At 37.7% G+C, this 27525-nt stretch overlaps 1 protein-coding gene across 8 annotated transcripts in view; it reads right to left on the bottom strand.

The window, feature by feature from the left end:
- Positions 1-27525, bottom strand: part of COBLL1 (cordon-bleu WH2 repeat protein like 1) — a 73861-nt gene that overhangs the window by 11362 nt on the left and 34974 nt on the right. For 6 of the 8 annotated variants that reach the window (XM_063162012.1, XM_063162017.1, XM_063162013.1 and 3 more), the window contains exons 2-10: positions 22584-22763; positions 17978-18179; positions 16868-17096; positions 15162-15200; positions 14171-14265; positions 13808-14047; positions 6738-6882; positions 5726-5794; positions 241-499 (exon numbers count right to left, since the gene is read on the bottom strand). In XM_063162012.1, the coding sequence (XP_063018082.1) occupies positions 241-499; positions 5726-5794; positions 6738-6882; positions 13808-14047; positions 14171-14265; positions 15162-15200; positions 16868-17096; positions 17978-18179; positions 22584-22763 (1458 nt within the window). Of the gene's footprint in view, positions 1-240; positions 500-5725; positions 5795-6737; positions 6883-13807; positions 14048-14170; positions 14266-15161; positions 15201-16867; positions 17097-17977; positions 18180-22583; positions 22764-23685; positions 23733-23946; positions 24062-27525 lie in introns of those variants that run through there. The other 2 variants (XM_063162015.1, XM_063162011.1) reach the window with 2 other exon arrangements.

Genomic DNA, 27525 nt, shown 5'->3' on the forward strand with positions numbered 1-27525 from the left:
GAGTAGTAAGGAAAGGGAAGATTAAACAGAACTGCAGAACACTTCATTGTCATTTTTGTTGAAAAGCTGCATGAATTACTGTGCACAGAAGAGTGCTACAATGAAAGTTAAGCATATTTAAGCTCATTCCTCTCTCACAATTCTCTATTCTGTGCTTCACAATGAAACAGCACTCTGTATTTTATTTGCCTCCCCCATTGTCCCCCCAATGCTCCTTCCTTTGTCACAAAACGTACTTACTTGCCATCTGTGCTCATATTTTCTTGTTTTTCTTCCTCGAAGCTTTGTGCGTTGTCTGTGGGAACACTGCCAGGAGCAGGAGCTGATGAAGCAGGATCATTTTTGTCACTTCCCAGTGATACCTCAGCAGAGCTGAAGGCTGCAGTAACCTCTCCTGTCCCAGGAGAGGTGTTGGTGCTCCCACTGTTCTCTCCCTGTTGCACACCTATCTCCTCCCTTTCATCAATCTCTTCCAGGTTGTATTCTGAGCTCCTTACATCTACAGTCACAAAAGAAAGGAAAAGAAAGTAAAAATGCCTCCAAACCAACAAAGCCCAAACCAACCCACACCTCTCAATGTAGGTTGTAGATTAAAAGGGACTGTTCAAGGCAGCCTAAATAATTTGAAGAAGGAAAGTAAATTTTTTTTCATAATTCAGGTAAATTTAAAAGAATAAAATTAAAATTTAAGAGATCCATTCAATCTTCACAGAATTCTCTGTATCTTTTCAATTCTCTCTCTTGACACAAGAATATGCTGATCACTGTGCTACTGGCCATCTAGTTCTGTATCTACTGTAAAACATTCTCCATATTTACTCAAGTATTGAGTAGGATTATTACATATATTTTCATTTATCTCATAACCCCAAATTTCATGGAGGTCGACAGTTGCTTTTACTCAGACTTCTTGTACTTCCATTAGCTCTCCAGTGAGTTTTAAAAGACACAGTTCCTCTATATCAGAGTAAGAATGTTCAAGAACTAAATAAAGGGTAACCGAAATACCAATTTTGTCCATGGTTTAAACAAGTTTCACCACCACTATGAAAAATTTCCCATAACCATCCTAAGTGTATTAGTGTCTTGTGCAGTGCTTCATGTTACAGTACAAAAATAAAGTTCATAGAAAAGTGCTAATTCATTAAAATACTGACATTTGCAGCCAGATAACAGTTCAACTAAAAGGTTGAGCAGTTGGATTAGGACACGGATAAATCAGTGTACTTGAATCAATAAATACACCTGACCAGGGTACTCCCAACAGCTTTGGGTGCACTGACACCTGTTAGAGACAAGCCTTGCACTTGGACAATCAGGCTTCAGTCTAAGCAGCATCCAGTAAATTTCCAAGTGTAAACCAAAGAAAACAAAAAGGAATACTGGAAAGTTGCAGATCCCAGAGTACCAAAAAAAAAACTTAGACTGACAAAAATGTTAGACTGACCTTTCTTAGTAGCTGGTATCCCACAATGCTTCCAGTACCTCTAGAGAAGTACAGTGTTATAGAAAAGCAATAAGAGAATGTATGTATTGGACAAAGGCTCTGTACAGAACGGAAACTTTGGAGTTTACAATATGGTCATTAGTCAAGAGTCCAGTAATACCAAAGATACTCATTCACAGTTACAGAGAAACTAGAAAAGCCAAATATTTTACTGTTTAATTCTTGGGTTTGTATTGCAATCTTGTAATAGTGCTTTGTAGTTACACATTAAGCAGTGTGGTCAGCACATGCCATAGCGCTGAACGCAGAGGCAATTTAGATCCCCAAGGAAAGAAAGGCAAGACTGCAAAGTGGTGCAGGTGAGCTCCTTCCATGTGGTTTCGGCATAGGTACATACAAATATGTCACACTGGTATTACAGGGACTCCTACAGGTTTACTAGTCATAAGGGCCTTCTCCTCCTTTCATTGCCCATCAACCCCTTTTCCACCTAGGGAACACTCATTTCCAGCAGCCTCATGCTTTGGGGGATCATTTTGGTGATGGCAGTATCATTTAATGTGTGACAAGTTAAATATATATCTGTCAAAATGAAAAAACAAAGCATAACAGAATGTGAGCAAACATTGACCTGGCTAAGATTATCCCACAGCCCTAACTGGCTCTCTAGAACATTGCCTCCTTCACTGGCGAGACCTATTATGCCATGGGCCTGAGCCATCACCAACGACAGGAACAAAGACTGAGATTTTCAGTCTAAATGCTCTATGGAAACCTGAATTAGACAACAAAGAAGAGCCAGGACTTCTGACAAGGGAAATGGAAGCATTCTGGAGCTGCCATGGCTTTGTGCCCAGGCACTGCTGGCATTCTCTGCTGCCTTTCCTCTGGAGACTACTGTAACAAAGGCTGAGTTGTATCTATACTCCAGGGATGGAAACTCAGCTTGGGTTGGTAGGAGACATTTCTGACATTCCTGCTATGTCAAAGTCTGTTCTTTGCTGTGCTAGAAACACTTCCAAGCATTGGGGTCAACTAACCTGACCTACAAGTGGATAATACCAAACAAAAACAGCCCTCACACTTCTTAAGAAATGCTCTACCTCCTCTGTCAGCATAAGATCAGCCCTGCTTGCTAGTGGATTTTCATCTGTTACTGGGTCTGGTTCCAGACCTGGGCCATCACTGCTGCAGGAGAATAAAACCTGAATACATTTGAACACAAACAACTTTTAAAAGCCATCCTTCACTTACGTCATGCAGGTAACTCCCTAGGGCAGCACTTCTGATTCTGATTTGTCTCCAAACCCTCAGTCTATAGCTCTTACATGCAATATGGAAGAACTTACAGCAATATTGGCCACATACTGTTGTCTTATTGCTTATACACCTTATCAGTAGTTCCATCTGTAATATAAATTGCATTTCCACCTGCATATAGTTTATTCTCTGGGACATTAGTCACTGGGCTTTAAGTAGCCCTAAGTCAATAGAGCTAGAGCTACAGTGTGCCACTGTGAAGGTAGATCTATAGACGAGTACACACATGTATATACATACACACACACACCCCCCTGATGACTGAGATACCAACTGCAAGCCTCCTCTGAGCAGTAAGAACACCCCATGCCCAGCAGAAAACAGGCTGGTGCTACTCTGTGAGCTCTCCTGCTCATAAGCACCAGAGCCTGAAAGCCTGACTACATCATGCAAATCTGCTCTTGAATCTACAGCCCCTAACAAGGTGCTTAAGAAATACTGGAACCAACAGGATTATATCAAGGATTTGTTTGATGGAAAGTTTTCTAAAAATCTCTGATTTCAAAATACACTTTGAATACTGTTTTACTGTCTTCCCTAGAAAAGTAAAGACCAATAATTAATTAAACTTTGGGAAGGTGAACAAAAAACATAATTGATAAAGAGAATAGTTGTTTATAATCCCTAATTGCTTCTCTGTCAGTGCTTATTCTAGTAGATGTGTGTCTTCAAAGTACTTTTGTCAAGGTACAGTTTTTACACCATGGGAAAACTGTCATTTCACAAGAGAAAAGTTGCTTATTCCATACTATATCATGTATATGTGTCTAAGTAGTGCACAGCTAAGAGACACCAAAACATTTGCAGTGGTTCAATTTAGGGCAATAGGTAACACTGTATTTGCATCTTAGGTTTTTTTGCTTATTTGCTGAAGTAACACTGCATAAAAGAACCACTCTGGAATGACAGTCACAGCCAAACAAAAACCCAAAATGCTTCCCAGATGCCTGACAATCAAAGCAGTATTAATCCAAACAGAAGGAACTCCTGGGTTTTTGTGAAGTTAAAATTATGTCCAACTTCGCAATTTAAGCGGTACTGAACTATTTGACCCATTTAAAACAATACCCAAACACGGATAATTTTCAGACTAGGAATAGGACAAGCGTACTGCATCTGATTTTGCTGCAGGTTAATAGAGTTTCTCCCAGCATGAGGGCCTTTACTATAAGGACCCTTTATACACAGGCCTCATGACAGTTTCAGAGATGCCACCAGAGAGCAGCAGTATCCCATGAGAAAAAAAACAGGCAATGAAGCTGTGTTATGTGACTTATTTGTACATTAAAAATAACCTGCACTACATTAAGTCTTCAGCAAAGGACACTGCATGAAGACACAAGGAAAACTAGAGACTGAAGATTGTCACTAACTGCAAAGGTAAATCCAAGGACTCAACATAGACTGCCCTAAGCCCAGTAAAGATGATTACCTTCTTCTATTTCTTTCCATTACAGCTTAAATTAAAATATTTAATTACATCATTCAAATGCCTCAAGCAGAAGTTTGTAAATCTAAAAAATAAACAAGGCATTTCTTTGAAGTTCAGGGTTGTTTATCTACACAGCACTTGTTAATTACAGTGATGGGAAAGGCAAAAATTCTAGCACAGATCAACAATCTTAAGATGGAAACAAGTAGAAGAAAACAAAAGAACTTGATTTAAAATCACAGTATGATGAACTTGCTCATCTTAGACACATTGCATTTGGACGGACAGTTTTCAACACACAAAATTCAGTGCTAATAAACAAACCACACACTCAGATTTGATTATTCTCTTTCATCTGCTGCAACAGCTAAGACAAGGAAAGGTTACAACTTTGTGAGATCTTCAACCCCAGACTCCACAGCATAGGTTCACATTCCCATTTAGTACGTGACATATTGTTTCTACTTTATGTCTTTTTCAATAATTTACATAAATTGCCCTAAACGCAAACCAAGCCCAAGTGTACTGATTACTGTTTTTATTTTTCCCCCTTTGCCAGAGGCCGATCATCCTAGCAGATGATTTTCAGCTCTTGTGGTACATTGTTTTACCACTCCAACAATTTGACTGGCATACAGAATAAAACACCTGGAAAACTACTTTAAAATACCTGTCAACTAGCACAGTAATTGAGTGCTTAGCCTTATATAATGACAGTGGCACCCCACAGGCTTAGCATTTATATACTTGATTCTTAATAAATTCACTGAAGAGTTATTTTTTCAGACTGCACTGCCACTGATTATTCTAAAAGCTTTTGCAAATTCTAGAAGACTTCTAGATGTTGTATACTGTAACTGAACTCCACAGTCTGGTGCTTACAAACAACAGTATTTCACAGTACAAACGGCATAAATTTAAAAAAGCATTATGTTCAGCAGCTAAATAATTGTATTTTAAACAGCTATACTTTCATAAATCACATTTTTCCCATAATAACCAACAAATAATTTAACGTATAAACAGCTATTTATGCATTCAGTTTAGATTTACAACTTATGTTTTCAAAGGCTGTTCAGATGTCAACCAAAAGCCAGGCACAGATTTGCTCCTGCCCCTATGTTATGCAGGTCAAGGGCAGCACAAGGCAGGGTTCTAAAAACAACACTGGGCTTTAGCTTTTGAAAACCTTGTTATGAGGTACAAAAAAATCACAAAAAATTCTGGATAGTTCTTTTCTGTAATTTGTAAGGAAGGAGAGAAATCAGAGATAATGTTTAGTTTATTAAATGCAAAGCACAGATAGCAACACAAAATATATTGTATTTGTTTCTGTAGACAACAAAGGTAAAATATTCTTACTTTAGAAAGCCACACTTTTACTTCAAAGGAAAACTTAATTGATCTGAAGCACTAAAATTAGTTCTATACTTATGACATATCTGTAGTATAGTAATTTATTGCTATGAATTAACATAACTTGCTAGGAAGTAAATTATATCAGTACTTTTGTAGAAACTACCAACCTGTTTCAGGCTGCATTTCGGTGGCTCTTCCTTCCACTTTAGTGGAGGCTGATTCTGTTGACTCTGTTACTGCAAAAAGTGAAGCAACAACCTTTATCACCTCTCAGTTTCAGCACCAACAAAAGTTCTAAATAAAATGTTAGATTGTGGTCATACAGCCTAGCAATTTCTTCAAGAAACTCCTCTGAAACAATTAGTTCTCATTGTCACATTTTCCAGATATTTTACTCTTAACTCTTAGGTACTTTTGAACCAGCAAACTGAATTTCTGATCAAATGGAAGAATTATATAAAAACAAGTGGACATTCTCTAAGATTCTTCTAGTCAGTCCATTTACTATGATATTCTCTCTGATCCAGAGTAGCTAATCTTTTCTCCCACCCCAAGCAGTCCTCAGAATAACATAAACACAATTCTGTACTTAACCTAAATATAATTAATTTGGTATTGTCTGGGGTTTTTTTCTGATCTGCATGCTCTAAATACCTCTTTCTCACACCTGTGGGAAAATAACAGAAGATTGATGAGGAGCACTGTAAACACACTCAAGTGACTTGCAGTAGGGGTGCAAAACCCCATATACATGATATTAATTGCTTTTTAATCTTGTGTGTTTGACAAGTGGAACACCTGTGTTCAGATAACATAAGGCCTGTGATTATGAGGCACGTTGGAGATTCCTGCCCTGCTGTGGGTAAGACCAAAGCACCGTGGCAGATACACCTGTGTGAATCCCTGGCACAGAGGAAGGGAGCAGGTTTGGCAGCCGTCTGGCCCGGGCTGGGCTCTGCGGTGCCGGTGTTCCCGCTTGGGCTCCCACCTGGACACCCCTGCCTGGGCACCGCTCCCAGGCTGCCCTGGCTGGTGAGGGAACATCAACAAACGCATCCTTTGCATCTGCGCTTTTGTGGTTGCTCACTCGAGGTTCTCATCTCGTACGGTGGCGTTACCTTCATGTTTAGCCAGCTATACTTTCTGTTGCCTTGCAATTAAACAGCATAAAAAGATTACCAGGCTCATTACTGCTTTCCCTTTGATCTCCGGGTGCTCTGGAGGGCGGCGAGGGCGCCTTGCGCTTGGTCCTGCGCAGCGAGGAGCTGACGGCAGCGGCGTCGCCGAGCGGCAGGGAGCCCTTCCGCACCAACCCCGCCGCGGCCTGCCAGGGGACACGGCGCAGGAACATTATTAGCAGTCACTGGAAAACACTGAAACAGCTCCCATAATTATTCTCCACAAGTATTTATAATGTTCATTTGGGAAAGAGAGAACGCAATACCGAATGTATTGTGTTCTTTCATCTTAATTCCTCCAAGGAGTTGCTTTTAAAAAACAAGATTTTCTTGAGTAATTGAATATATTCACAGATGTGCAACATAGAGCAATAGAAGAAAATCAGTTGTTACATAGAGTCTAAAAGAGAATTTTAATTCTTTTATGCCCAAAGGGTATTCTACAAACCCAAAATAAATCTTTTCTAAAAGTAGCTAAAATCATTGTGGAAAGAAGTTTCGACTACATCCTACCACAATGACATAACACAGTTTCCTTCTCCATTCTTTCAACAGCAGTCCTAATTGGCCTGTATACATAATTAGTATAGATTTCTTTCCCTCCTTCAAATACCTGAAATGTTTAGAATGCCTGATTTCAAAACTTATCTAGTACAACTGTCTTAGAATATTTAACCAAGTTTAATTTACTAAGTTGCAAAAAAAAGTTATAGTACTTACTGATGTTACAGCACAGTAGTGCACTTATTATTGTAGCAAAAGTAAAAAATCTTATTTCACAAATAATCAAAACAATTAAAAAATGGACACAGGATACCTGCTGAAGACCTCATATTTTTATGATATAGCAGTCCAAATGCATTTTAAGCTGTTTTTAGAAACACATTCTCTGTCTCAGAAAGACAGTGGTTGTAAATTTGCCTGCCATTCCTAACTACAGTTTGCCTTATGCTGAAGAAAATAATAATATCCACATCTAATAGATAGACAGTGTTCAGGATTCCAGCAATAAAGGAATGGATTTTGGAACTGGACACAGCTGCCTGTTTCTGTAGTAATTCTGATTCCTATCACTCGTCTTCACAACAATAAAATAAAATCCTGCAGTGACATTCATTTCTGTCTAGAATCCACACAGTTGGGTGTGGGGTCATCTCCAGAGAACTTCTTTGTGCTTCAATTAACCAGCCTGCTTCCCAAAGCAAAATATCAAGGAACAGAGAAGGCATAAAGACACCCACATATTCTTGTTTCACTGACAATCCTTTCAAAAACATCAGACAATAGAATTGTTGACCGTGTCAATTTCCATGGAAAAAGATGCTTATCGTTTAGAAAGCTGCCACTGAACAAATATCCAAAGATTCCACAGTAAGTGGGATATTAAAGACCAAAAGCTGCAGCATTTGGTTGTATACAGTCAAATCTATAAAGAAAATGACAACAGAAAAGATACTGTCACAAGGTGTCGTCTGTCAGGCGGTGTTTGGCAGCTCCCATGAGACTGCAGTACAATACCTGAATGGATGAACAGGGCTTTGAATGAAAAACTATCCTCTGAGCCACCCTGGGCACCCTCAGTCATCTGCTTTGTCCCACCCTGATATCAGGTACAAGAGAGCCACAAATACTGCACTATAAGGAACATCACTGCCCAAAAATGTACACACAATTCTACCCACCACTCTAATGCCAAAGCAAGCACTCAAACCTTTTACAGCAAAGCAAGAGCCAGGGTTTAAGGGAGAAAACACAAAGCACAAGGTGAAATGTTTTTTTAAGAACACCAGATGATAGGAACACAGCAATCCCAATTAAAAATACTTGCATGCTTGAGTAGTTTTCAAACAAGTCAATTTCTAGATTAAAATGTCACACAACAAAAAACACTTTACACTTTTAGCATTCCTTATTCACAGTTCCAAAATAGTTCTTAAAAAATAAAAATAATTAATAGTATTCAGCCTTTGAATTTATCCAGGAGGGGATATCAAATACAACATTATTTCCCCAAATGAGTTTGTTTTTTTTTCCTTGCTGAAGCATTTCCTCCTCAGAGCTGGGCAGTTGTGTGTGTCTGCTCTCTGGCAGCTGTGCTGAGGCTGCAGGCCCTGTGCTCTGCACAAAGTCACATTTCCCTGTCCCGAGGTCTGCCCCTTGTGCTGCGCGCGGCTCCCTCAGCGGCTCCGAGCTCCGTGTGCGCTCACTCACTGGGCAGATGTCACCAGAGTCCCCTCTGCACACAACAAGTGTGTGTGCGTGTGGGGAGGGGAAATGTTCTCAGCACAAGAGCATAAATGCTACTAGGAGATTTTTATAAGCCTTTCTACTGCCCTTTGCATCCAAAGAAACAAACAATTTGCAAAGAGAGATTTCAAGTAAGTACTAAATGTTCCAGTTAAGGTTCAAGTGTTGAACAGATTTTCTCAGGAATTATTCAACATATGAATATTAAGAGCTTTCAAATCCTAACAAAGGCTGTAATGTGAAAATAGTACTTTAAACAGATGGAAAAAAATTAAAATTATGTTATTAAGACATATCTGACAAAGCTTTGGAATATACATCTGGGTGTTCATGTGTCATACCAACTGCCTCTGATAACCAGCGCTTTATCAGTTACATTTAAAATTCTTGTTAGGATCACTAAAGTAATTAACTGTGTTTATGCAGAAACACCAGTGAACTCTGTTATAACTTCTATAACACATGCAGGAGTTCTACTTTTAACACCATGCACCCTCTTCATCCTGCAACAAGCAAGGGTGGATATGAAAACTTTTTAATCTCAAATTTGACACCAAATCCACCCCAAGCAAACACTAGTGGATGCCAGTGCCTCCCAAGTTCCAGCCTCCAAAAGCAGGGGCAGACATAGTGCCTTGCCCTTCTTTTCATTTCAAAAAAAGCAAAGCAAGGTAATCAAGGCACAGTAATTTTGAAGCTGCAATGGAAGTAAAAAACCAAAAAGCATTTGGGAATGAATACAGTGGTAGAGTGGGGCATTCCAGTGTGCTGGAAAGCCTACCCCGTACCAAGGATTACTAGAGAGAAATTTTCGTATCACCACATCCCACCTCTTTTGCTCCATACACATCTATGTTTAACAGAGAAATATAGGTGAGTGTATCATATAGGGATAGCAAAGTACATTGCTACTCATATTTCCAATATTTCTTTCTTCCCTTTGTATATGCAGGCATATGTCCAAGGAGTAACAGCAAAAAATATGTATTTGCTCCTACAATAACTCATGCACTCAATTTCTATTACATGGCTTAAGCTCCCCAAAACACTTAAACTTATCCTGAGTACTACAAAGGAAGTAATATACCTCTGATCCACTGGAAAGAAAAGACATACAGAATACATTTGAAGAAACTCTGCTGGTGATATTCTGTCCAAACAACCAATATGACTATTTTCTACTAGGATTTATCTTACTGGTAAAGAGACAAATACAATAAAGGAGTAAAGTTGTGCATCTGATATACTGAAAAGTGGATGCATTCAACATTTATCACCAATTCTGAAACATTTCAGAATAATATCAGATTATCTTCATGCAAACTTCAGATAGTCCTGAGCACTGTTTACCCTGGCTCTACCCAAAACTTCCCTGCTGTCCATGTGCTCAATGCATCATTGTCCAACTTCTCCTTTAAAGAGCTGACCATAAAGTGCAGGCAAGCTTCTGGTGTAATTTCTTCAGCATGGAACTCACCCCTCACAGAAATCCTAACTAAGCTGTCCTGTGACAATGGCTAAAAAAGTCTTTTCAGAAGTACTTTAAGGTTTAGCTGCTTCCCACCCTTCACCCATTCTCCCATCTTCTTCCTTTTCTTTTTTAAGAGGTAGCCTGGAGATTTAGATTTCTTCAGGAGCTAGGGTTGTGTAAGTAACAGCAATTTGTATTTCTAGAGTTGAGAAGTTCTATCCATTATTTTAAACTGTAAAAGTTTTAACTAAAATTTTTCACTTGTTCCTACCCAAGCATAGTTTACACATGCTGCTAACAAGTGTAAACAGGGTAAGGAGAGAAGCATTAATGGGATAAAATGCAGATGTATCAGTCTAGCTTTTATAAATAAAGCAGTAGGAAGAAAATCAGCTGTGGCATTTTGGGCATAAGCAAATACTTTTCTTTTAAAGAAGTGTTATTACTAGAAAATTGCAACCACTATTATGAAAACTGTGAAGATACACACACTAAATTATACAACAACACTTTTTTGCAAAAACCCTTGAGAGTCCTCTTTACTTGCAAGTGTATTTAAACTTGCTAGTTTTAAACATACTTCTGACAAAAGTCATCTTGCCCAGAACTAGAACTGACAAATAAGTGAGAGATTTCAATATTAGAGACTAACATGCTCATTTCCCACTTGATTGAAATAGAAATTTGCTGGACAAATGTTAACCATTTAAGCTTACTAGCATCTTCCAAATCTCATGCAGGAAAAATAAGCAAATCATGCTATGTAATAACTTGTAAAAGGTACCCTGTCATCCACTGTACTATTTTCTCCCCTAAAAATAGTACCATGTCCCTAAAAACTAATTCTAAACACATTGAAATGGAGACAGAAGAAGTTCCAAACCTCATATCAGAATATTAACTGCTCGCACAAAGAGAGAGCAGTTTCTTTAATGGAAAATTATTGGGGAAGCTGTAGGAGGTAAACATTAAAACCCTTTTTCATACTGTGAGAAACTGGACTACAATATGTTGAGAATTTGAAGAAAGACAGCAGTGAGAAATCTGTTCCCTTAAAGTTGGCTCATTTCACTGTTGTCTGGTGTTACTACTTTGAACATTTCTCTCGAACCTAGGCAGGCAGTTCATCCTGTCACTGCCTCCCTGGCTGGTGGCTGGAGCACCTGCCTCTCTGCCCATTTTGGTGCCAACTTCAAGTTTGTTGAAGGTGGATTCAGTTCCATGATGTAGATTGTTTATAAAGACATTTAACACTATTGGCTATACTACCAACTTCTTGGGAACTCCACATTACAAAAAGTCTGACTTGGAGCCATTACCCCCACTCTTAGAACTGCAGCCACTTTTTGTCCTATCCTGTGTTTCATCTGTCTGGTTTGTATCTCACTTTTTCAAGAAAAAAATTTGAGGTAGACTGCAATGAACACCTTGCTAAAATAAAAGGTAGATGACTTCATCCTTTATCCTCAGATTTTTGCTTGCCACTAACTTAGAAATTTCTTGCTCATGACATCTTCTGCCACTCTAGCGCCAGGCTTGCTTTTGCATTCCCAAGAGAACCTCTGCATGTCCAAGAAGTATCTATGTATTTCTTTCTGGGAATTGTTCTGCCCCCTTTTATTTTTGAACTTGAGTTCTTTCAGTGACAAATTTAAATAAGACTGTGTAAAAACATGTAAGTGTTTGTTTTCATGTCTATTCCCATTCCCACTTAGGAGAATGGACTACTCTGTACTGCAGGAAGGCTGTCTCTGAAAATGTTTTAGTACTCTTCCAAGCAGCAAGTTTATTCTCCAAGGAAGTTTCCCACAGGTTCCTTATGAGGAGTTCCCTGATCAAGTTGAGCAATATGTACTAAGCCAAATTCATTCATTAGATAGGAAGGTAGATAGCACAATACAAAATATTTTACTTGATTTAATAAAATTCAAAGGAAGGAGCAAATATTTGTCCACATTTAAGTCCCAAGCACTGTATTTTCTGATAAATCACTCTGCAATTAAATCCAAATGAGGGAGAAATCACCTTAAAAAAAGCATGCCAAAGGCCTCTAAGTTTCAAGTGAGTTGCACCAAGTAGTACAGAATAGAAAATATCCACAAAAATATAACTTGATCAGGATGTCCTCTCTTTGTAAGCTATTCAACATCAGTCAGATCACTAAGAAATGTCAGTACAAAATAATAAATCTAAGCAATTGAGTGACAGCCAATCAGTCATACATTACTTTTAGACATAATAGGATATTAATCATTTAAAGCATGTTAACATTAACAAGCTATTTTTAACAAATTTAGCTCAATTAACAGAGAAACATGGTGGACTTAAAAAAAAAAATCATTATTTTCTTACTCTCCCCAAAGATTCCTTTTACTAAAATTCAGAAAGAAACCTTTATCTTCTTCAAATGATAAAGCTTTTCAGCAGGACACAATACACAAAAGCAGAACTTCTGTTAAACAGTGCTCTCTTGTGGTTCTGTGCATCAGTGAAAGACTAAATCATTGTATAAAGGTAGTCACAGTCTGAAATTTCTTGTTGCCAAGTCTAACCCAAAATTAATCCCTCAGACTTGGATTTCATTTAGTTCTGCATTTAGTTTTTCTAGCATGTTAATAACCTCACATCCAAAGACCACCTTTAGATACTGTATTCAAAGCAAAGCAAGAAATTAAATTTAAAAATATAGATAACAAAAATGTTAACCCTTATCTTTTATTAGAATTCACAACTGACAATATGTGCAATACCAGGATAGCAGTTGATGCATCAATTCTCACAAATTCTATAGGCACAATTTCTGCATGTCATGGTATATACATATATATAATGTTACTCAAATATGTAGCCCAGGCCTCGTTGCCTAAACAAAATACTACCCAATTTTTAAAATAAAAACCTTACTTTAACTTGCTGGGAACAATATTTAGACTGCTCCCCATTTCCACTTTTTTCAACAATATAGTGTAAAGAGCAAACTACTCATTATTTCATGTAACTAAAATATTTTAAATTAACAGGAATAATTAACCCAAATTACTAGTTATAATAAAGTGAGACCACCTTCTCATAGTTAAATATAGAAAGTATTCATCTAAAAGAACAAAAAGGTGCTTACAAGATCAATTAATAGAAGAAGTTGGTGCTACCTCTTCAAAATACGGCAGCTACTTTTGATTATAAAATTTAAAAGGAGTGCATCGTTCAATTTCTACAGTTACTTTCTAGCTAAAAATTTTTTAAAGCAATTACTTCACTTTTATTTCAAGCCTCATCATATATTAACAACAGGGTTATGAGTGTCGTTACGTCCGTACTTTTAAGGAGAAGTGAAGCAGAGGTAACTGACTGACCTGCTCACTCCTGCCAAAGCTGCTGGATTTCACCATTCCGGGCGCGGCTGTGCCCTGGGCTCGGGCGAGCTCCTGGGGGGCGCTCTGGGAGCCGGGCAGGGGGGGCAGCGGCGCCCGGCGCTTCTTGGGCATCTCCGCCGGCAGCGTGCTGGAGTCGTACTGCCTGCTGACCGCGCCGCACCGCGCCAGGAACGCTGGCCTCGGCTTGCTCATCACTGGAGTTGCTGGGGCACTGGCAGCCTTGAGGTGTGCGAAACAAAAAGAAACCCAATTGCAGATATTTTCTGGAAAATTATCAACAGTATTGATTGCTCAGTCTGAATACGTTTCTAGAAGTTTTCCTTATGCAAAGTTACACCTTACTTGTTCTCTTTTCTTCTTGTTTCGTTGGAAAAAGCTGAAAAATCCTTTGTTTTCTTTCTCCTTCAGAACATCTATGTTTTCAGATTGGTAGGACCCTAGAATAGAAAACAATAGTACTAGACATTACATCATGCAGAGATTATTTTTCCTATGTTCTTACTATTTCACCATATGACAAACCTCCTGCAATGATACACCAAACACATCATAAATCATCTATATTAATATTTTTTCTAGATGTGGCAAAATGAACAGTTTGCCTAGCATCCATATTCTTCCTCTCCTTCTCAGAACCCAGGGCAGATGAGTTTCAGCTGCTCTTAATACCAGAACATAATCCAGCCCACCCCACTTGTCATATGCTATGGTTCATATCAAAAAGGTAGTAAAAGGGGAAAAGAGCATTAGACTTTTCAGCTCTCCATTCCTAATGGCTTAAATTTATGGCAAAGTGGCAAAATGTGATGTGGGACAAGCCAGGCGCCAGCCTGCACATGGTGTAACTATGGAGAAAGATCCCCCAAACACTCAATCAGTGCTTGAGTTGCAGTTACTATAATTGCATGGCAGTTATAGTAACAACAGTCAAATCAATTCTCGTTATCTTGCAAAATTTATCCTCCTTAAATTGATTTATTCATGCAAAGGATTTGTAAATCTCATTAATGACTTTTTTTTATTTTTACTAGAATGAACTTTCTGAAAGAAATCTCATTGAATGCACATGTAATGAGCAACAGAAATCTGCAGGTCTGGTAAAAGTATCAACATAAACATGACCCTAAATTGAACAAATTGATCTAGGGTAAAAACTATACCAAAGTACTTTCTATATAGCTGTGTATATCCAATTCTGCACTACCATTTGCAATATGCATTTAAGATAGGACAGAGATATTACTCATGTCACAGTTAAGAAGATGTTGTAGTAGGAGCAGGTGCTTATGTCCCATAAGAGCTAAGTTTCACGGCCTATTTCAATAAACCATACCTTGAAAAGATGGTAAATTTAAATCAACTGGTGATGTGGCTACAGAAAGACAAAAAGAAAGACAGAAAATGTGAATCTGAATCAAGGCTGTAGTAACAAGATACAAACACAGAAAGCCAAGCTGGATCTTCAGCATTGGTGAAAAACTAACTGGGTACTTTGCAGAAGCAAAAGGATGTCCATCTTTACAGCCTAATACTTAAATCATTCTAGAACTTGAGCCTGAAGACATGTAACACAGACTGCAACTGTGTATACATAAGCAGGGAGGCTTCACTTGTATTTCTGAAGCAACAAGAAAAATCAGTATGTAGAATAGTTTGCTCTGATTTGGATGGTTAGACAGTCCAAACTTGGAAAACAAAGAAGAATATAAAATTAAAATATATTATTAATAAAATTTCAACTTAAATTCTATTAAGTAAAATATACATTTTACTTAATAGAATTTACTCACCATTTACTTTCATGAAGATAATGGAAAATTCAGAGTTTGAACCTGCCTGCAAAATTGAAATGCTGAACTATTTCATATTAAGAGAACTGAAGAACATCTAAATTTCTGTGTGGAAAGCATATATGCCCTGGTATGCCCACCTAAGGATTTTTGGCTCCTCCTTCAAGTAAAACACACATCATATCATGCAAAAAGCAGTTTTTCCAGTCTGCAGATGAAAGCAGTAAATAACCAGACAAAAAACAAATCATGCATTTGGGAGCACACACAATCAAAGTAACACATTTTGGCAAATAAAAATATGTTGGTTTCCAGTGTGGAAGAGAAAGATGTTTAATTTTTGTTTTCTCTATGGAAAAATGAAATACTGTCCAAATTTGTCATTCTGACCTTTAGAAAGTAAACTGAGAAAATTCCTGAAACTGTAACCACCAAACAGTAAGGTTACCATATTTAGGTAGAAAGAGGGGCAAAGACAAACAAAACCCCAACAAGCCCCACAAGTTTTAAGCAGAAATAAAATCAAGCAAATAAAACAGTGGTCAATACCAGGAGTGAGTCAATCAATATTATTGCTTTCCACATTGAGGTAAAACTTCCTGTGAGAAACGTCTGAAATGGAACAAATCACACTGTACAAAATTTTTAATTACAGTATAGTAAATCTGTCACCCGTTCAGATAAAGTTAAATTCTGGCCTAGGAATATCTGTACAAAATATTGGAAAGTTAGTACATTGTGTCCCTGCTGGACCAGAATTGAAAAGACAATTATTATTCCTTCACAATCTATAAAATTAGCAAGCAGCACTTAGAAATAGACATAAAGACCATCTGAATACTCTAATGCTTTCAAGATTTTTAATTATTTAAAAGAAAACTAATTTTCTCTAACATTTGTTCTTTTCAGGTCATCATGATGTCATGTAGGAGCTAAGGGAAGTAGGGTGTTGTTGGAGTTTTTGGGGAAGGTGTGAGGAAAGGAAAAGAAGACTTTACATTTAAGTGAGGATTTGTGCTCAGCTAACTCTCCTGGTAGTGAACACTTGGTTAGAAAATAAAACTTTTATACAGAACTTCTCTAAACAAAAGTCCAGGTACACATGAGTCAGTTCCAATTTAGTGGAAAACCACTGAAATATACACTAAATTTCTAGAAAATATTTTCATAAATAAAAAACCCAACAACATGTATACTATTATTAAGTAATTATCTTTTCTATAACAGCAATTTACAAAAGTTATCTTACCTTGACTGACATCCATGGCATACAGTTCTCTTAGTCCAAGGTCATTAAGAGATTTTGTCATATCAAGGGGTTCTTGAGACTGGTAACTCCTCAGTAGCAGAGTATGTGAAGGATCAAACTCACATTTGCTGCAGATAATTGACATGAGTTCTTGAAGTGGTGAATGTGGACTAACTCTTACTACTGTTTTCTGTGTCTTCTTGTAGTTAATCACTACCCTTACTGTTTGCTAAAGAGAAGAAAAATCAAATAAATACCAGCACAAATTCTGAAAGAAATGGCATTTTTACAACAGCCTCACAATAATCACCAGAATTCCACGTACGGCCAACTTGACCAGTGTTGCGGGTTCAGAAACATTACATAAGAAACTAAGAACTATTTTTCTACTCCCTTCCATGCAAGAATAGGACACATTTAGCTGACAGTTTTCTCCCTCGGCAGCAGGGTACATGCCCAGAGGGTTACACTGGGCAGCTGCAGAATCAGGTGATGCCCCACAAGCGTGAACACGGGTGAACAAGGAAAGCAGAAGGGCAGCAGAAGAGCCCTCCTGGCCCTCTGCAAGTGCTTTAGATAAATTAAAAGTCAGTATTCTTCTACATAGCACAACGATAAAGGTGCAAGAAAAAGATTTAAGGCAACACCCAGAAATTAGTTTAGTACTCCTTAAATCTCCTGCCCTCTTCAGGGTATATAAGAAAAACCCAAGAGGGAATAATATGTATTGAAGGAAATGAACACACAATCAGAAGGGTACATATATCACAGCAGGACAGATGGTACAAGATACTGATTATCAATTTGTTCAAGGCTGTCCTCAGCCACACTTCATCTGCAGAATTTTTCAAAAGGCCAATGAAGCATGGGATTTCAAATAATATTGCATGATTTCCTTCTTTCAGCAGCAAAGATATTTGCTACAAGAAATTGAGATGCATTTTACCTAAGAGAAGCTTATCAAAAACAGACTAAAGCATTTCACAGAGCTTCAAGGTGAGGGGATGAAAGAAAACGGGAAACACTGAAACAAAAGGATGAGCTACCAGCTCAATTTGTTGAATACAGCAGTAATTCTAATTTCTCAATATGCTTAATTTGAGTTCTCACCTCTGGTATAACTGGAGCAGGTTTCTTCTTATCAATTTGTTTTGCCTTTACAATCACCTTTTCTACTTCAAGCATACCCACCGGTGTGTTGGGTTTGAATTTAATCTGGGTATTTTCTGCTGATACCAACTCTATGGTATAACTTGATGGATTTAAATGATACTGTGCACAGAGAAAGATCAGCAAGTCCATCATGGGCTTCCTGTAAAAGACAAATGGAACTGTCACAACAGATGACAATTAAGCAGGCTATAACAAGATGTGCTGCTTAAACAAACATTTAATTCAAGTCATCCTTTCCCTTCCAAGACGAAATAATTACTGCTAGACACCAACTTTAAATATCTTCAAGCTTTAAAAAACACAATGTAAAAAAAAAAGCCAACCCCCAGAAAAGCCACTAAAAAGAAAATGAAAACCAGTTTGCACAAAAGCATGCCAAGTACTTGAACAGAGTGGGAGTGTCTTGCTGTGTGAAGCTTCTCCTGAGGTCAACTGGAACATGTGGATTAGTGACCTCATTTGACATTTAGTGGGAACTTCCAACAGTGGTGATAAATAGTTTGTTATTCATTAAGAACAGTTCTTTTGCAAAGCTTGGCATTTTTATATCCATTTTGAGTTACAAGTGACTTTATTTTCAGAAACTCTGTGCATTAGCCACTTGGAAGATGCAGGAGAAATGAAGTTTGAGAAAGTCACATTTTAAGCAGGTTGCGCATTAGGGATTCTAGAACTATCAAAGTGCTTAATACCAACAGTGAGAAATAAGCCAAATGACCATATATTAGGCAAATGCCATTTCTTGAGAAGCTCTGTGTGATGTAAGATGTCCTTCCCACAATGAAGAATGGCCAACAGAATTTGTCACATGTAGTCAGTACCTGTGTGTCCTTGTTCCCTCAGTGCTTAATGTAGAACATGCTGAGTAGGGTATTAAGATGGGATGAGTATTTCCAGCTGCTACTAAAATACATTTAATAAAGTTGTACTATAAACAGAAATGTTATAGATGTTTAAATAGACCAAAAGTAAGAAGAATGTACTAACTTTGCATGTTATGGAACTGAATTAGGCTATAGCACTATCATATCATGCCTCAATAATTTTTTTGAGTTGGGTAAAGACAATTTCATTGCGACACCCTCTGCATCTTTCAGTTACAACTATGAACAAGGAAATCCATCACCTGCTCTGTCTCACAAGGATATTATGAAAATAAAAGTCTGAAGCAATCAAATGGTATGTTGAAAAAATGCTGAATGTCTCTGAGAAAATTAATACAGGGTTAGGCTGGTATGGCTTTATCAGAAATCTTGAATTCTAGACGTAATCTCATAATTGAGGCAAGTATTCTGGTAGCCCAGCCAAATGTGAAAATAGCTTCTACAAAGAACCATCAGATGAAGCAGAATTCTAGATAACAAAGATCATGAATATATTTCTTAAGCAGTAAGTTAAAGGAGACTTTTCATATGATACAGTTCTGTAAAAATAATTAAGAATGACTCCGTGTTAGAAATTATTGTGAACACTGAATTTTTCCCCTTTGATTTACCCTAGAATATCATTCCCACTTCCCTTCATCTTAAAAGACAAATTTCCCATAAGCTGTCTTCTAATTTCTAGCAGCAGGGCTGGACTCTTTGGCCACTCTCATATATTGCACTTCCAGAAGATAACTGTTTGAAAGCTGACAGCTATTTCCTTTCTAGAGGAAAACTTCTGCCTGCTTAAGTGGCAGGAGAGCACTTGCCTCAGGAGACAAACGCAGGAGGAACAATAAAATAAAAATATCCATACTCCAGTGCGTGAAAAAGCAGTTATCAGATGGTCTGAAGCAGTATGGGAGAAAGCAATATACTCCCATCCTTTCCTCTAGATGATATATAACAGCCTGAGAAATACCATGCAAAATGAAGAATAGTAACTGCTCTTCCCTTTTAACATTGCTAAACCAGAAAGTTTATTTCAATGCATCTCCTGTATGTAGCACAACCTGCTTCAGTTACAAGACACAAGGAGGGAATACTTTATTTCTTTTACTTCTAATCCCTAATAAAACAAGTACATGCATCTCACAGCAAGAAGAAGAGGGCTGCAAATGCAAATCTTGTCATTCCCCCATCTTGCTGGGGGCAGAGCAGGGCAGGGCCAGGGAGGAGGGAGCCAGAGGAGGCAGCAGACACTGCTTCTGCAGTGACCTTTCTGCTTGCCAGTGTATCCAATAAGTTACCTGTTACCTTTTTTTCTGGTGAATTTTTATACACTGACTGGCTTTAAAAGCTGCATTTCAGTTATTGGAGAGGAGTAGAATATCAAAGATGACCAGAGCAAGAACTGACAAGCAAGGACCCCAGAAAGCCATCCTACAGAAATGCACCACGGTGACAGGGGCACACCCTCAAGTTAACCAGAGTCACAGTGAGTGACTGGTAAGTGAGAATAAGTGAGAAACAGCTGCTAACAAACAATAGACACATGCAAATTAATACAGGAGAACAGTGATTCAGTGCAAATTTGCTCTCCAAAGGTACTTCCAGAAACAACCTGTTTGACTGGAGGATGATGGATTTCTAAGTCCCCTCCACTCCAGTGGAGGCAAGATATCTTCACCAGCAGCTTTAGAAAGATATTCCTTCCGCAATAAAAAAAAAAAAACCCCAACAAGGTTTTCTTGTCACCATGTCCTCCAAAATTTATAAAACTCTTTTTCCCTAAAGCCTTCAAGGATTAAAGGTGGAAGAATACATATATCACAGTACATTTAACAGCTTCCATAATTAATGTTTAGCAAAGCACCAAGAAGAGGCCATCAGCTACCTCAGAGTACATAGTCTGGTTGTCCTCCTTTATCTAACTCAGTAAAATATTTATTTGCAACTTAAATTCATCAAATTACTCAAGGTTTTCTGGAAATCTCAGAGCATAAATGTGTTTACGTATTCCAACTTCTACATAATCAGGATTTTTATTTCATTAACACCTTGCTTTGTGCTACATAGCTCTTGCTACCCACTATGCCAAGGCAGGGAGCAAACCAACCCCACCTAATCTGATAAAGAAAAGTTTCTTCTGGTGGACTATGGAATTTGAGCACACAGCTGTTAAATCTCACCATTTTGCTTTTTCTACTATGAGATTTAAAAGGTGTTCTCTCCTCAAGACCTTCAGAGCTGCTCACCTCCAATTATGAATGACAAAAGAAGCAAAGTAACAATTTTTCTGTTTATGTCATTTTTAGAGGGGTTATGCCTATTTGATCATGATAAATAACTCCAAAGCCAGAGCAAAGCTAGAACAAGAGATAGTTTGAATTATGTTTCACGGTGGACTGCAGGTAGTGCACATCTCCCTCATTCTGAGATGAGCCTAGCAATGCTAATACTGGCAAGATAGTCACTTATGAAATCAATCACATACAGTATCTTGATTGGAAAATCCTGTAACTATGGAATAATGAAACTGATTGGGAAATGAGTGCAATCCCTGATAAGCCTGTAAGGCCAGTCTTGAATACTGAGTAATTATACACAATGTAATCTGACCAGGTGAAAATAGACGCAACAACATTCCTTTCTAGCACTTTGTTCTGAGCAAAGCATGAGAGAGGGCCCACGGTAGAGATCACTCATCACTGGACAAAAGCAGCAAAAAAAACAAGCTCCCGACAGTGTACACATGGAGCCTCATGTCTAAGAAGGCTTAAAAACAGAGGAAGGCATCATATTTACAGACTGCAATATTCCTTGCTATAAATGTGCTGACAAAACCAGTATAAAGCAACATTATTTCAAAAAATTTCTTCTGAGAAAAAAAATCTCACATTTAAGTTATCCTGAAAATCACAGAGTCAGGGGGAGGTGTAAAAAGACCCACTGCAGGTCTGGTGAACAAGCTGGTATTTGATGCCTAGCAACACTCATGAACTCCAGCAAAGGAGAGTGTGCAAACAGACTCGAGCCAGATTTCATCCCTCATTAGGAAGCAGGTATAAGCACACATTTATAGTACCTGGTTTGAATGAATAAATAAGTCAGCCTGCTTGGTTTCTGTAGGAGAGACATGGGCTATACACTAACACAAGGACAATATACAAATAGGTTGTCCTATTTCAGCTTAGGATAGCAACAGACTGGCATCTAAATTGCTGTGATCCATACACAGCCTTGCACAGGACTCTTCTTAGTAGAGCAACATTTTAGGTCCCAGGATTTATGATTTCAGCTCACCAGTAAAGGTGCAGGTCTTTCTGAACAGAAGGTGACTTAAGAGCTACATGCACAATCTATCCTATCAATTACCAGTCTGAAATATGCATTTTAGACTAAAACCAGCTTAAGGAAAACATAACTGTAAAAAGAAATCCAAAGCTGTAGCTATAAATTATTTTTGAAGCATTACAGATTTTATCTGGAGTGATTACATGTTTTTTGATGACTGCTAGTAGTCTACAGGTAGCAGAGCAAGTGCTGAACACAAAACTTTGTACCCAAATAGGATGAACAATCATGCATTTTACCAAATGGTTATAACCTGGATGAAGGTTGGAGTAAACTTGAGCAAAAAATAGTATTAAACAAAAATATCATTCTGTGTAACATACCTCCCATTCACTGTAGTGTACTTGATCACATCTCCTGGCAGGACCACTGATAATTCAATATCTTTATCGATTACATTCTCTTTCTGTTCCATGATGAGGTTGGTTGGCTCTGTGTTATCAAATGGAGAAACAGGAATGGATTTTGTTTCAGATGGAGGAGGTGGTGCCTTAGATTTTCTTCTGAAAAACAGATAAAAGTTAAAAATCAAGTATGCATTTATACATATGATTTCAAACTGACAAAATAACAAGCCTCAAAACAGTAACAAACCACACTTCATTATTTTCTAAAGTCATATGTGCAATGAAGGGATAAGATACCTTAAATATACTATCAGCGGTGACAGAAGACAAAACAGGCTAAAGTACCCCTCACAAAAAAAAAAGCACCCAATAAACATCAAGCCAAAAAGAATTCTTTAATGTACCATGAAAGAATAAATTATTTGGCTGGTTTTTCCTCCCTTGGGTTATGCAAAGACCCTATTTGTACATTCTCCAAAGAGATTTACTGGATTAGTATAAACAGAAATATTGCACTATGCAGTTTGAAGCCTACTACCAGTGTGCTTAATACAGGATAGATACTGGAGCAAATAGTGACACTTTTCCTCCCCTTTAATTGGTTATTAAATTATTCAAAGAAATTCTACCAGTTCTACAGTATTTAACTTCTGGACAGTAATAAAATAACAGTATAACCAATTCTACTGTGTTTTAATATTTCCTGATATTTCACTCACAATATGCTTTCACATAATCCCCTCACCTATGGTGATCTATTTTAATTTTCTCTATACTCTTTCCCATGTCAATGACCAGACAGTTTACATTTGAATACAAGGACTGATCACTAAATAAGCTGCACTTATTTCACTAAAAAAAGTTCTAAAACAGCATAAAAATCTCTGTATCTCTTAACATATGTATGTTAGAGCAAATTCTGAATGCAGAACTCTCATGTCCTAAAACATCTAGTCCAATATCTCCCTTTTTTTAAGTAACTCTCCACAATTAAGCAATATATTCAGAAGGAAAAGATACTATTAATTAAGAATTTTACCATTAGAAACAAGATCAAGACATAGTCAAGACACATTACCTCATGACAGATTTTGAATTTCTTGTAAACATTCTTGAATGGAGCCACATTACCAGGAAGTTTTAATACATTTCAACATAATACACAAAGGCTCCAAAAATACGCTTATCATTTACATGGAGCTGTACCAAAGTTTGTTTACTTTAAACCTAAGGAAATAAATTAAGCCCTACAATTGCCCTGCAGAATTAAAACAAAAAGAACCTAGCATACAACTAGAAACACAGGCCTTTCTTGAGAAAAAAGTTTAAAGTCACTCACAATGAAGAGCAAACAAGGTCCAGAGCAGCATTGCAAAGAAACAACTGTAACAAGGCTTCACATGACTGATCTGTTGCTGAAAGTGCTTAGAGTTTTGAACTTCAGAACTCTGTGCTGAAAAATTAACTATTCACGGCCCCTCAGAGCTAATCGGGAGTACTCACAGCCTCCAAAACCACTGAATGGGGATCCACATTCAAAATGTAAACCTCCTCTCACAATGACTTAAATTAGTTTGGTGTGCTCTCTATGCAATTCATGATGTACAACATGAGCTGAAAATTTGACTTTGGTCTCTACAGCAGCTTGTCTGGGTAGTTTCATGATTATACAAACATTGCAAAATGTATAAAGCAAACTCCTTTGCATTCCTCCCCAGTTTCTTTGGGGGTTTTTTTGCAAGAGTTTTTGCTTTCATGTAACTGCCAAATAGAAATTATTAGCAAGTGCAGAGCATCAATACAACTATTAGATATAAAAAAAAATCCCACAAACATAAAAACTTACCCCATTACATTAATACCAAAAAGCCCAACATGATCTAGTACTGCTTGTCCTCCCTTTTTTACTCTTTCTTACATCTTTAACTTCAAATGACTGTTAAAAGCTATTTATCTCTTTGAAGAGGTGTCGCAGAAAGTTTTCAAATGCTAGGGGACTCTATTTTCTATTAAGTAGACAAATGCAATTTTATCACCGGAACTCTCTTATCACCAGAGTACTTAATGACACATAGCAATAAATGTGGTTTATTCATACAGTGTCCAACTAAAACTGACCAAATACTCTTCTCAAGACATGTGTGCAGCAGCTGAAGTTCCACGTATTTATAAAGAACACACACACACATATACAGGCAGTCTAACACCACTGCTGAAGCCTTGCGTGCCCCACTGCAGAGCCATGTACCCCACCCATTTCTTGGAAATCTGAATGTGCTTTATGGTTACTTATGCTTACCTCTCCCACCCCACACAAAGGAAGAAAAATCCCAAGTGTACTTTCTCAGAAGTCAGGCCAAGTTTTTGGCAACCTCTTATTAAACAACAGGATGCCAATGCTTTCATTTTCTGTTCCCAGACACCATGTTTTTGATTCTTCAGCTCTCACTATTTCTCTCATCTCTCCTTCTCAGCCCAAAGTATTTGCAATTGGTCTCATTGCTTTTTCATTATTTCAGCTTGTTTTTCTACCTTATCAGGGGAGCAGCTGCCTGCCAGTCAGGCTGGGCTGCACTCCCAGCCCCAGAACTGGTGCTGGACAGCAAGAACAATTCAGGTGACCATGATTAAATAAGCAGGTGATGGTGGAAATACACTTGTAGAGGTAGGTTTTCCAGACAAACCCTTCTCTCCCTACTCTGCAATTCAAGAAGCCAATGAAAGTGATTTTCTCACCAAGGCATCTTCCACACATCATTTTATCCCAACACCAAAACCAACTCCAAGTCTGTACCACCAATTCAAATACTTGACCACTGCAAGTCTTCAAGATAAAACACTACCTGCTAGGAAAAGTTTAGAGACAACTGCAGCATTACTATCTGATCTGCTCCTCATAGTGCAGCACACGACTGAAGCTGTCAAGGCAAGTCACTCCTATATATTTCAGGCATAAGTATAGATGAAAAATACTTCAAAAATAAATTCTAGTCATCTTCACTAAATTATTACCACACACACATATTTCTATACAAAATTTGGGGGGCCACTAAGTGCTTCAAAAAGTTATTTTAAGTTAGACGTATGGTAGTACTCTGATATTTTCCCTTAACATTCAGCAGCCCAAATATTTGCTGTGCCAGCCCCAGAGCATCTATATAACATGACTACCAGCATTGATACTGGGCTTTCATCTCAACATCAATATCACTGTTTGAGATACAATCTCTCTCTTTATTTCTACTACAAAAGCACCAGTTAGATGTTAAGATCAAAGTATGGATCAATGAGAGTCAAACAATGTCCATTCTTAGGTCATCCCTTCAAGCCAGGCTTATGATACATGTAGGATGATATAAAGGAAAAATATTTGCTGTATCTGCTCCAGAGAGAAATATGATCTTTCAGATTCTCAACTCATCCATTTAGTTATTTCTGGAAGAACATGAGGTCATATTGTACAAATATTGAGTCTAGCAGGTGGCTCAATAGGTACCAAAAAAACCCCCAAGTTCAGAAACAAACTTTAATTTCAATTTCCAAGCAGCAGAACAAACATTAACAGTTTGCAAATCTTCTGTGGTAACAGGTTATTTTACAGGGCATATCTCTATACTAATTCCCAAGATTGAAAGGATACAAATATTGAAAATAATACTGGTATTTTAAAAATAATAGAGAAAAATAATACGGGATAAAATAAGGCACTGGGTATATAGCTCTGCCAGCACAATAATTCATAGTGCAACTGACATGGCAGTAGTAATGCTATGGGTAATGATAATACTAATATTACTAATTAAGTGATCTTTGAAGATTACAGATTTACTCAGTGAGGTTCTAGCAAACATCTAACAAAAAATCTGCAGATGTTCTCTTACTCATACCTTTATTCTGATATAAAGAAAGCAAAAAAAAGTGAAGTGCATTTTCGGTCTCTTTCAATAAATAAAGTGGACCGAGAAAAGGAGGCACCCCTGGAACCAGGATCTGTTTTCAAAGATGATGTGAAAGAAAAAGTTTCCCTAGTCAAAGGGATGTGTGGATTTACCCCCTAGCTAGCCTCATTGCTCTGAAGATTTTTTTTTTCAGTCTTATCCTAGAGAGAAATAAATCACAGGACTGGGATGGTAACCATGACAGTAAGGTGAAAGCTTAATGGAATCTCTGAATGTCTGGTTCACACTAAAAGCAAGAAAGCAGCAAATGAATCCTTCAGTTCCCTCCAGACCATTTGGAACAGACACTTGCCCCCTCTGATTATCTGTCCCCATGGCAGTGACAGTCTTGAAAACAGAAGCGACTGTATTTGAGCCACAATTCATTAAATGTTTTCTATCATTACAAGGAAAAAGACGCAATTCTGAGACAACAGAAACACAAATTGTATTATGGGCATGTTGTTAATTGTGCCCCTCTTAGCATTAAAGGGGCACTAACTCTGGTATAAACATATAATTTAACTAATTAAACAACAAATTTAAAACTTTTCTAGAAAAAATATTAACTCATTGCCCTTAAAAGCTGAATCACAACTAATATTATAATGATGTATTCATGCTCACTTAAAACGTATAAAAGACTCAACTCCTGAGAACAGAAAGCTGCTGACAGTGCTGTCTGTACCATCCAACAAAACACAGTTAGCTCCCCTCTAGGCATAAGAATCACTCTGCTCTTAGGAAGAGAGCCAAAAGCTCAGAATCCTAGCAGGCAAGAGAGGATAAAAGAAAAAAAAAAAAAGAAAAAATACCTTCTCCTCTAAATTAGTACAAAGTTTATTATTATTGTTATTATTGAGGAATTATAGAAATGTGGTCTGATACAAAAGTTTTGTTACAACACATTCTGTTGTGCCAAATAAGTACTTCTTTTATTCCTGGGGGGGGGGGGGGAACCAAGCCAAAACTAACAAATA

Source organism: Melospiza melodia, chromosome 8 (assembly GCF_035770615.1).
Source record: "Melospiza melodia melodia isolate bMelMel2 chromosome 8, bMelMel2.pri, whole genome shotgun sequence".
Taxonomy (NCBI): Eukaryota; Metazoa; Chordata; class Aves; order Passeriformes; family Passerellidae; genus Melospiza; species Melospiza melodia.